This window comes from Gossypium raimondii, chromosome 1 (assembly GCF_025698545.1).
Source record: "Gossypium raimondii isolate GPD5lz chromosome 1, ASM2569854v1, whole genome shotgun sequence".
NCBI lineage: Eukaryota > Viridiplantae > Streptophyta > Magnoliopsida > Malvales > Malvaceae > Gossypium > Gossypium raimondii.
In genome coordinates this window covers 39980161-39991949 of record NC_068565.1, presented here as the reverse complement: position 1 = coordinate 39991949, position 11789 = coordinate 39980161, and the positions used below count along the sequence as shown (strand labels likewise).

At 35.3% G+C, this 11789-nt stretch overlaps 1 protein-coding gene across 1 annotated transcript; it reads left to right on the top strand.

Moving 5' to 3' along the window:
* The first annotated feature begins 3191 nt into the window (after positions 1 to 3191).
* LOC105785819 (BTB/POZ domain-containing protein At1g67900) lies at positions 3192 to 6931 on the top strand. Its single transcript, XM_052633804.1, has 4 exons — positions 3192 to 4573; positions 4651 to 4720; positions 4807 to 6072; positions 6170 to 6931. Exons 1-4 carry the CDS (start codon positions 4515 to 4517, stop codon positions 6662 to 6664), a joined length of 1890 nt encoding a protein of 629 aa, XP_052489764.1. The 5' UTR covers positions 3192 to 4514; the 3' UTR covers positions 6665 to 6931.
* Positions 6932 to 11789: the final 4858 nt, after the last annotated feature.

Genomic DNA, 11789 nt, shown 5'->3' with positions numbered 1-11789 from the left:
TCCTTGTTGAGTTGTAATGGTTTATTTCAAATAGAAAAGCAATATCCTACTTAGAATAGGACTAGGGTGGACAACACACCCTAGTATTCCTACTAGGGTTGCCGCCCCCTTCAGGCCCATTAGGGGTTTTTGGGCCTCTCTCACATCGAGTCCAATTACAAGTACTTCTTGAGCATTTTTGACCCAATACTCTGTAATGTGATCCAACTTGATTCAGTTTTTCTATTTCCTAAAATAAAATTTAATATTTATTTATAAAATAATTTTCTCATCCCTATTTTACCCCCAGTAAAACTTTGATGATTTTACTTATTGTAAATTTTTGATGATTTTGCCCCTAGTAAATTTTCGAGAAAATATGTTCAATGTTTCATAACTCAACATGTTTACTATGACTGAATGATTTATTTTCATTTTCGGGCTTCAAAAGGGTCCAAAAATATAAACTCATTCTTCCGATTATTTTTTAAATAATCCATATAGGATTGCAAATGGATCATTTCCATTTCCATTTTTGGAAACCTATATTCATTTCCAAATGGTTCTATTTCTCCATTTCGAAGAAAACTATAATCACTCCTGAATGTTTCCCATTTCTCTTTTTCTATTCATTCTGTTCATTTCTATTCAAACACGCAATTTATTTTTGGTTTCAATGAGCTAGTGGAGGGATTGATTGGACATATGTAGTTGAGGCTCAAATGATTTATAATTAAGTTTCGGCTTTTCACCTATTAATTATTAATTCATTTAGTCACGAAGTCATTCCACTATAGTATCGTGACTAAGCTCTTCCCAACAACATACCATTACGAAAATAACTACTCAATACTAATCCAATGTCCTTGTCATAAGTGTGTTATCCTCATAGAATATCCTTAATCTCTTTGGGATAATATTTATTCTCCCAATATGATCCTAGTTTATCTCATGATAACCATTACATCTTCCTTCATGAAAAGTTAATCATTATCAAATAGTGATCATGTCATCCATTATAAAGACGGACGACCCATGATTACATTTACTTTTCACCAACCATGTAATGCCAATGAGATGATATCATTTACCCATGTTTTGGGCTATGAATTCCACTGTTATGAGTAACGATACATACTATAAAAGTCATACATCCAACGTACCAGCTTTCGGTTTCTTATCTATTTGATCTCAGGGTTTTACTTACATCAAAGTGTATAAGTCACACATACATATCCCGTCATCCACTCAGGATTTAGGTATGCGACACTCTGAACGTAATAAGTTAATACATCCATAAACAGATTTAGGATTTATTTTGCTTGGGTCACGTCCCATGTACTATTAGTCCAGTTAGTTACATATATCTTTCTATCTCTAGGAGTCATCCACTTCGATGCCCAAGATAAGGCATCTCCCCAATTGGACTTGATAGACGACATATTAGTCTTTTAATCGATTTGCTCATTTTTTATTAAACTAAGGACATGTTTAGGTTCGTCTAGTAATAGAAGTTGTATTTTCGTGCTACGATCCAACTACGTAATACCGCTTAGTATTAGTTAAACATTTAGACAACCAATAAGCAACATTTGCTTCCATTTTAATTTACGTGCAAAAACCATGTGAGGACAATTATACAAAGTATATTAATGTAATCAATAAATTTGTTTTATTAACCAATCTATTTGAAAAATTTACAAGTGTATATTGACAAAAATACTGCACTTAAGGCGCCGGATCCAACAGTGTTTGGCTAAAGTAAAAAGAAAGAAGCCTAGGAAGCCTAAAGACTCATCTGAGTCTAAAGGTTTCTTTTGCAATAAGAAAGAACACTTCAAGATTGACTATAAAGAGTAGAAGGATTACCTACCTCTAAGGGAAAATGTAGGGAACTCTTAGTTATTAAAACTTATTTAGCGACAGATTCAATAGACCACTAGGTCATTGGGATCTACTAACTATGTTTTTATTTTTTTAGAGGTTAATGGAAACGAAAAATCTACATGATATGAGTCTCTTGTTGCGAACCGGAAATGGGAGCAATGTGTCGGTAGAAGCTTAATATTCAATAGTTATATATTAGATTATAATAACTAAATTACATATAATTAACTTTTCTAATATTTTATTTTCAAAAAAGAACCACTTTCTTTAAAATAGTGTGTTAATTTAAAATATCTAAAAAAAAACTTGAAGATTTTAAGATATGAATAAATTTGATATCTAATTTTTATTCTTAATTATTTAAGATGATAAATCTGTACGAAAATTTTACCATTCTAACAACCCTAAAGAAACCGCGCTAATCGCTGCGACATTTCAATGTTTCAGGCCCCTCTTCATTCCTTGTTTAATTTACATGTCGTTAGGTAAATATCAAACTCAATGGCAGTTTGGTACTGATGGTGTTCGGTTTTATGATTTTCTGCTACTATACTTCAATAAATGTCAAAAAGAACTGTAAATTGTGGGACTGGCTTTATTAAATGATCCAATCTCTCTTTGGTGGAACGAACACCTTTGATACCTTCAAGCATGAAGATAATATATAAACATTGGATTCAGTGTATATTCTGCTCTGATTTCGTGTGAATGACATTTTTTATTTTTGCTTTGATTTTTTTTCGTGAAATCTGCAGGTTACTTGATTTCCCAAAGCAAATCCCTGAAAGAACAAATGGACAACTGATGCACTGGGGCTGGAGGGATCCCACCTTCTGCCCACCACTAGGCATCAATTATGAGATTCTCACATCTAATCCCTTAGATGTTGTGCCTATCAACGACCTAACAAGCGTACGTCTCCCTTCAATTAGTCCAATCTATCCATTTTTAATCCCTATTTTATTTCATGGAATTCAGATTTTCAACAGGAATTTAATGAGACGGCAAGACTAAAAGCTCCAAAATTCAACCCCTTCTGAGTCCAAACTGTAAAGGGTTTCCAATTGAGTAAGTGGGGGGTACAAGGGTCCCACCCCCATGGCCCCCAAGACGGCAAGACTAAGGAGGGGCTTGTCTGCTGTTGGCCACCCCGTTGGGTAGCACAGAGAAGGACCATTACAGTATTTTTGGTTCAATGGATCATCCATTATCTAACGTGGGGTTGACATCAATTTATGCCCCCAAAGCCTTTACCCCATCTCAAAAGCCACAAAATTTCGCAAATTATCCTTAGCTTTCTCAGGAAATTTCAAGATCAGCAAAGATGCCCTGTCTTGGGGCAGGCATCGATCGAGCCAAGACAGACCCCAGGTCTCGATCTTTACTGGACAGTGGTCGAACCTACACGAGGACTGGGTTTTAATCCACCATGTGATCTTGCCCACTACAATACGGATATCACCATTCTAGTGAGAACACAATGGCAGTTTCAAACTTTCAGCTGCGGCCCGTTATTATAGGATATTATCTGCAAAGTTTCAAAGCCGTAGGTGAGGGTAAAGTTGAAGGAAACTATGATAGCGATACATATATCCTATTCCTTTTAGCTTTGCCCTTTACCTTCATTTTCTGTATTCTTTTGTTCACCATACAGAAACTTTTTGTAACATATTGAAAGGCGTATAAACTAGTGTTTGACTAAATAAATGTTTGTGTAAATAATAAATGGAGTAGCAATGATGAGTGAGAGGGGCGCAAGTGGGCACAGGCTAAGCACGTGGGTGCTGCCTTTCTCATTGCACGCTGGCATGGCATGGTCATAAGACTCATCGGCAAAATCCCCTTCAACCCTCAAGCCTTCAAACCATATATTCTTTTCGATGTAAAAAAAAAAGAGAGTTAAATATATATTTTACACAAGAAAAGAAGGGGAAAACAAAAAAGAGAGCATAATTTTCATATAAGTTCTGGTTGAATTTTTCGGATTGGCAGAGTTTCAAAATCGTTAGATATTCAGTTTGTTGTCCAAAAACCATGCTTTGTTTGACTGCGTAGAGTTGAACTCAACAATTGTGCAAGTCACTGAGAGAGTTGCTATGGTGCTTTTTTTTTTTACTACCATGCAATACTTGATCTTTGATAGGATTGCAATGGCTTTGATTCTTTGTTTTGCATATCAAAATCAGATGCAGTATGGGATTTGACTGAAAGCTCTCGGGCACTTCTTTATTTTGGATTATTTGAAGTTCTGGGCTTTTGTCACTATTGCGTTCTGTATAAAACAGAGAGAGAGAGAGAGAGAGAGTATTATACTCACAACAAAAACACTAGTTACTCCTTTCTTCTTGGATGTCCTCTCTTCCAGTATAATTGCATAACAGTTTATTTGTTTTATTAGCTTTCTGAAGTATAAGGTCTTTTCCTTTGGGTGGTTTCTAGTTGGGGGTTTGCTTAGTTAGGAAATTCTCGTACAGGAACTGGGTGGTCTTGTCTGTTGGGTTGTCCGGAGAACTTCTTTTGATTGCTGTTGGAGAAGGAGCTTTTTATGACTTTCGGTGCACCTAAAGACAGGGTTCTATCATTTCATCTTGTTAAGGTGAATACAAAGGGCCAAGGAACAAAGAAATAAACAATACCAAAATTCAGTCATGAAGTTTATGAAACTCGGATCTCGGCCTGACACCTTCTACTCTGCCGAGTCTGTAAGGTATGAACCGATTAAAGATAGATGTAAGTTTCGATTTTCTTGGGGAAGATACCATGAAAGTTCTTTTGTTGATGCAGGACTGTTTCTTCCGAAGTCTCTAGTGACCTTATAATTGAAGTAAAAGGATGTAAATATCTGCTTCACAAGGTAAAATTATTTCTTGATGTGGGTTAAATTGAATTATTGGTTTCTTTATTTTTTTTTTAGTTTTACAAATTCGTTTTACTTTGCAGTTTCCTCTGTTGTCAAAGTGCTTGAGGTTGCAAAGAATATGCTGTGAATCCCCTGAAAGGTCACAACACCAAATAATCCAATTACCTGATTTCCCTGGTGGAATCGAGGCGTTCGAGCTTTGTGCTAAGTTCTGTTATGGTATCACAATCACTCTCAGTGCGTATAACATTGTAGCTGCACAATGTGCAGCCGAGTATTTGCAGATGACTGAAGATGTTGAGAAGGGGAACTTGATTTACAAGCTCGAAGTTTTCTTCAACTCCTGCATCTTGCAAGGGTGGAGAGACTCTATCGTGACATTACAAAGCACCAAAGCATTTCCCTTATGGTCTGAAGACCTTGGAATTACGAGCAGATGCATTGAATCAATTGCATCAAAAGTTTTAACACACCCTTCGAAGGTGAGCTTGTCGCATAGTCATTCGAGAAGGGTTAGGGATGATATATCTTGTAATGGAGCCGAGAGCCAGCGGCATAAATCGACAACCAAAGGTTGGTGGGCTGAGGACATGGCTGAGTTAGGTATAGACCTCTATTGGAGAGCCATGATAGCTATTAAATCTGGTGGGAAAATACCCACTAATCTCATTGGACAAGCATTGCAAATATATGCATCTCGATGGCTGCCAAACATTTCACGACAAGTGAAGGCTAACCAAGGAGCTACATCGGACTCGGATTCAGACTCAACTGGCGAGGTTTCTTCAAAGCACCGGCTGCTGTTGGAATCAATAGTGAGTTTAATCCCGTCAGATAAAGGCGATGTTTCTTGCAGTTTTCTGCTTAAGCTCTTGAAAGCAGCCAACATTCTTAATGCTTCATCTTCTTCAAAGATGGAACTGGCTAGAAGAGTAGCGCTTCAGTTAGAGGAGGCAAGAGTTAGTGATCTGTTAATACCCTCTCTATCATACTCGAGCGACACCCTTTATGACGTTGACATTGTCCTCACCATATTGGAAGAATTCATGTTACAAGGACAGAGTCCTCCAACCAGCCCTCCCAGATCTCGGCTGGGGTTTGAAAGGAGAAGAAGGTCCCGTTCGGCTGAGAATATTGATTTCGAGTTTCAAGAAAATAGGAGGTCTTCTTCAGCATCACACAGTTCCAAACTAAAAGTTGCCAAAATCATGGATGGCTATCTTCAAGAGATTGCTAGAGACATAAACTTACCTCTGTCCAAATTCATTGCAATAGCTGAGAAAATTCCGGATTTCTCACGACTTGACCACGATGATCTCTACCGAGCTATTGACATTTATCTCAAGGTAAATAAAAACTGGTTTCTTGGCCTCGTTTTTCAGTAGTTCTTATCATGTTCTTGATTTACAAGTGCTTATTGTACTTGTGATTTTGTATATGCAGGCACACCCGGACCTAAACAAGAGCGAAAGGAAAAAGTTGTGTCGCATTCTTGACTGCAAAAAGCTCTCTGTTGAGGCCTGCATGCATGCTGCACAAAATGAAAAACTTCCTCTTAGAGTGGTGGTACAAGTTCTCTTCTTTGAGCAAGCTCGAGCTGCTACGGTGGGGGGCAAAGTAGCTGAGCTCCCTAGCAACATTAAGGCACTTTTAGCTGCACACAACATTGATCCATCGAGACCTCCTAGGACCTTAAGCACTACTACTAGCATTCGAGGTGATGATCAATGGAGCGTCTCAGGCCTTAAATCACCCAAGTCTAGAACTTCGACACTAAGGATGAAGCTTGCTGAAGATGATTTGGATGAGTATGATATGAATCCGGATGGATTGGGAAGATCTTCTAAGTTCAAGGCTTTCTGTGCTTTACCTACGGGACCTAAAAAAATGTTCAGTAAGTTGTTGTCAATCAGTAGGAGTGGCAATGAAAAAAACTGAGTGGTTTTTGTTGATTTCCATGTTGGGGATGGTAAATTTTAAGGGTAATGTATACTCTTTCTTTTGAGTAAACGCCTTATAATTTTAGCTTAGAATGTCAACAAAGATTTCGGGCTTAACCTTGTTGATTAATGCAGAAAATTTTAAAAACTTACATCCTACGATTTTAATTTGGACTGGAAATTCTAGTTGTAATCTTCTGCAGAAGTGAAAGGATGCAGCGCTGTTCTCATTGTCTTATAATATTCGAATATCTTTATTCCCAAATTATGTAAACTGTGCGTTGGCAATTTGGTATCTAACTATTTAAGATTCAGATTTATAGTTTATTGAAATTCTTTGTGGATGATAAAATGATAGAACTGACAAATTAAAAGAAACAAAATCTGCATGGCTTTGCTGTTCACATGGATGAAATGCTTCTCTTTTGGTATTATTATTGCCCTATTAAAATACGTTAGTTTTGTAAACTTCTTCATTGAAATGTCTCTAGTTTCTTGGGCTTTTCCCCAACTAAAAAGTTTATTTACCAAAAATAATAATATTATCTACAAAACCGGTTTTTAGTGGCATCTTTTTGGGCTTATAGCGGCGCATATAAGTGCCGTTAAAACAGTTTGCGACGTTTTGATAAGCGCCACAAAAAACGCCGCTATAGATAACGGCGCTAAATTTTGCGGTGTTTATGTGGAAAAATGCCACTATAGAACATGACCTTTAGCAGCGTTTCTCACAAAAATACCGCTATAGAACATGACATTTAACGACGCTTTTCCCACAAACGGCACTAAAGAAATGACCTTTAGCGGCGCTTTCTCCACAAATGCCACTAGCTTTAGCAGATTTTTACCAACCCATTTTCATTCATACATAACCCGAGTTGTCAACATAATTTCCTATAACATCAAATCCAACCAAAAACTGTAAATTTAAATGATACTTCAAATCCAATGAAAGAAATATATATATGATATAAATTAATAAATGAAATAACAAAATATATTATATTCAAAAGTTATATTGTTAAAATATTCTCACAATAAGAAAACAAACATCTAAGATGGTGGATTCTGCGATTGCTGAAACATCTTCATCATATTCTGAAGCTGTAGTTGGAGTTCGTCATATTTTCTGCTTGCCTCTGCTTCTCTCGCTGCTGTCTCCACTTTAAGTTGTAACTGGAGTTCTTCATATTTTCTTTGAGCTTTTACTTCTCTCGATGCTGCCTCCGCTTTAAGTTGAGCATTTGCTCAACTGTGCTCGCTTGGATTTGAGCCATCTGGTCTCTTAACCTCTGAACTTCAGCTTGAGCCTGATTCTCCGAAGGCATGTATTGCTGCAAGCTGGATCCAAAATATTGGGTTGGGTTAACAAAAGATCCTTGAAATCAAACCAGACCATACCTTTTAGGACCCAACACTTTAGTAATAATTTGGTTATCAATGTCGTCAAGATTAACAGAACTATCACTTGAAGTGATCGCTTCATACTCTGTCCTTTTATCCTTTAGTTTCTCCTAATAAATCAATCAAAGAGTTAGAAACAAAATATATAATCAAAACAAATGCAACATAATTTAATATTATTTGCATTACAAACGACGAATTAAACCATTATAATTAAACATGATAAATATTTAAAATAATTCAAATTTTATTAAGTAAATATACCATAATTTTTGCAGCTTCAGTAGTCATAGGAGATTCATCTTTCTTTCTATGTGTAATGTCAAAAAGCTAAAGGAGTCCAAGTTTTTTACTAGACGACAGTTCCTACAATATAGTAGGAAAAATATTATTTAGTATAAATTAATTAATATTTGACACAATTCATAAATTCAAAATACCTTGTCATCAGCTACACAAGCAAAACTTTTCGACCCAGTTGTGTGCGTGAATTTTTGTTTTTACCTACTTGTAGTTCCAACTTGCTCAAGATCCTACATTATGAAATTTATTATTACGTATATAGTAAATACTATAAACCAAAATAATTATAAGAGTTTGGAAGTACGTAATACCTCTCCTTTCTTTGAATTCCAAAATCTAAATGCATCTTCCCATTGGTACCTCAGCATTCCCGGTGAGACATTTCGCAATTTCTCTTTTAGGTTTACATTTTTCTTAAAATATTCCATCTTTAAAGCACTTTTATGGTCTCTCCATTTTTTTTCCTAATGCCTTCTTCACATAATTATTTGAGACCTCTAAAGCAAATCTCTCCTGCAAATAACACAAGTTTAGAAAGTAAATATAAATGAAACTTAAACCAAAGTATTATAAATTGCATTTACGTTATTACCTTAATATTATCGAGAGCTTGGTTTTTTTTACTATCAAGCATATGATGCCATGACTTGTAGTTGATAGGCAACAGATTGACATTTCGTGCTATAATGCCCAAGTATCCTGTTAAAAGTCGAGCTTCTGATCCAATAGGCTGACCAAGACTGTTTCTAGCTACTTTGACACACTCGACGGAATTTAACTCGTATAAATCTTTTAATAGCATACGTCTTCGAGTTTTGTGCCTCCCACCACTTTTAGCTAAAAAAATGGTATATTATAATATAAGAATTTGAAACAAAAATCAATAATAAAAGTCAACATGCATGTAAATTAAAGTTAACATTACTTTGAATTTCTACAGGTTCGTCAGCTGTATTCGGAACATTCGAAGATCCAATAATAGTCTATTGCTCACTATTTATTTCTTTCAAATTTGGAGGATTTTGAATAATACTGAGATCTCGCAATCTTCTTCTAGGCATTTTATCCGCAATACATATAAAATAGTTGAAATATTTAAAAAGATCAAGATTTAAATTACAATATTACATATAAGTAAAAAATCGTAAAATCTTACTACATCATGATTCATAAATATCTTCATCCACATCCTGGCGAACCCATTGAAATTGTGTACTAGTATTAGGGATAGTTTCATTTAAGTTTCGTTCTAGAAAAGGCAAAGTTTCTAATCTTTCGTCAATGTCATCTCTACTTCTATTGCTCATGTCAAACAAGTCTTTAGGGGTTTTACGGAGTACAACGTACCAACCCTCATCAGTTGGATCTTTCGAGTAAAAAACTTGTTTAACTTGCGAATAAAATACATACGGCTCGTCTATCAATTGTTGTCCAGTGTGAATTAGTAAAGAGAAGTTCATCATTGTTAAACCAAATTGATCTTTTTTTTTAATTCCGCGAGCAATATTAACATCAGCCCAGTCACATCGAAATAAGACAACCTTCTGTTTGCCATAGTAATCCAATTCAATAATGTCAGTAAGATGTCTGTAATACTCCACATTTCCCTAAACATGATTACTGTCCCTAGCACTAGCATAACTTGTAATTGAAGAATTAACAACTATTCTACAATTTTGAGTCCTCCTCAATCTTTCGCGAGATTTTGTATGAAACCTGAATTCATTAATGAGGAAGGCAATATATCTTTTTACTACTTTATTCAGACCTTGGGAAAGCCATTTAACTTCGTCATTGACGTCCTTTCCACTCCAAACCTATTGAATCGAAAGTAAATTGATTAATTATAAATGTTATACGAAAACATTATTATTTGTCAATGAAAGCTTCAGTTGCATACCGTTTGTCCTAACCATTCATGAAAAGATTCTGTCAATAACTTATGAATCTTTCGATGAAGTAATCTTCGGGAGCGTGAATGAGATCTCAAGACTTGTTTGTACTCAATTTAAAAAGTGGATTACGTGGTTAGAAGATAAAAAATTAAAAAGATGAATATTTATCAAATTCTAAAACTTACTTGCGCAATTGTTCAACTGAATCGTGGTGAAAAAGAACATATCGATGTGTTTGTACCCAAGATTTATCATTTAAGTGTGCAATTTCAACTTTACCGATTGGTTCTCCATAACTTCGAAATAGATAAGTTTTGACTAAGTTATGATTAGTGAACCCAGTATTTCTACTTGCTCTATTCAGTCTTGTTTCAACATCTTCTAAATATCTAGAGCAGAAAGTCATATACTCCTCTGCCAAGTAACCTTCAGTAATTGATCCTTCTGGATAACACTTATTACAACAATAATAATTCAATTTGCATAGGAACCTAAACATGATGTACAATATTATCAAAAGTTGTAACTAAAGGTAAATTCATGAATGAATGGAAACTATACAGATAAATTAGCACCTCGATAGAAAACCGGTCCACCAAGTTTTGCTTCATGAGGGAGATGGATTAACAAGTACACCATAATAATCCATTAATGAGGAAGACAATATATCTTTTTACTACTCTATTTGGACCTTGGGAAAACCATTTAACTTCGTCATTGACATCCTTTCCACTCCAAACCTATTGAATCAAAAGTAAATTGATTAATTATAAATGTTATACGAAAACATTATTATTTGTCAATGAAAGCTTCAGTTGCATACCGTTTGCCTTAACCATTCATGAAAAGATTCTGTCAATAACTTATGAATCTCTCGATGTACTAATATTCGGGAGCGTGAATGAGATCTCAAGACTTGTTTGTACTCACTTTAAAATGTGGATTACTTGGTTAGAAGATAAAAAATTAAAAAGATGAATATTTATCAAATTCTAAAACTTACTTGCGTAATAGTTCAACTGAATCGTGGTGAAAAAGAACATATCGATGTGCTTGTACCCAAGATTTATCATGTAAGTGTGAAATTTCAACTTTACCGATTGGTTCTCCACAACTTCGAAATAGATAAGTTTTGGCTAAGTTATGATTAGTGAACCCAGCATTTCTACTTGCTCTATTCAGTCTTGTTTCAACATCTTCTAAATATCTAGAGCAGAAAGTCATACACTCCTCTGCCAAGTAACCTTCAGCAATTGATCCTTCTGGATAACTCTTATTACAACAATAAGAATTCAATTTGTATAGGAACCTAAACATAATATACAACATTATCAAAAGTTGTAACTAAAGGTATATTCATGAATGAATGAAAACTTTACAAATAAATTAGCACATTGGTAGAAAACCGGTCCACCAAGTTTTGTTTCATGAGGGAGATGGATTAGCAAGTGCACCATAATAGTGAAGAAGGAAGATGGAAAGATATTCTCCAAATTGCATAAAGTCAAGGCGGCTCGATCT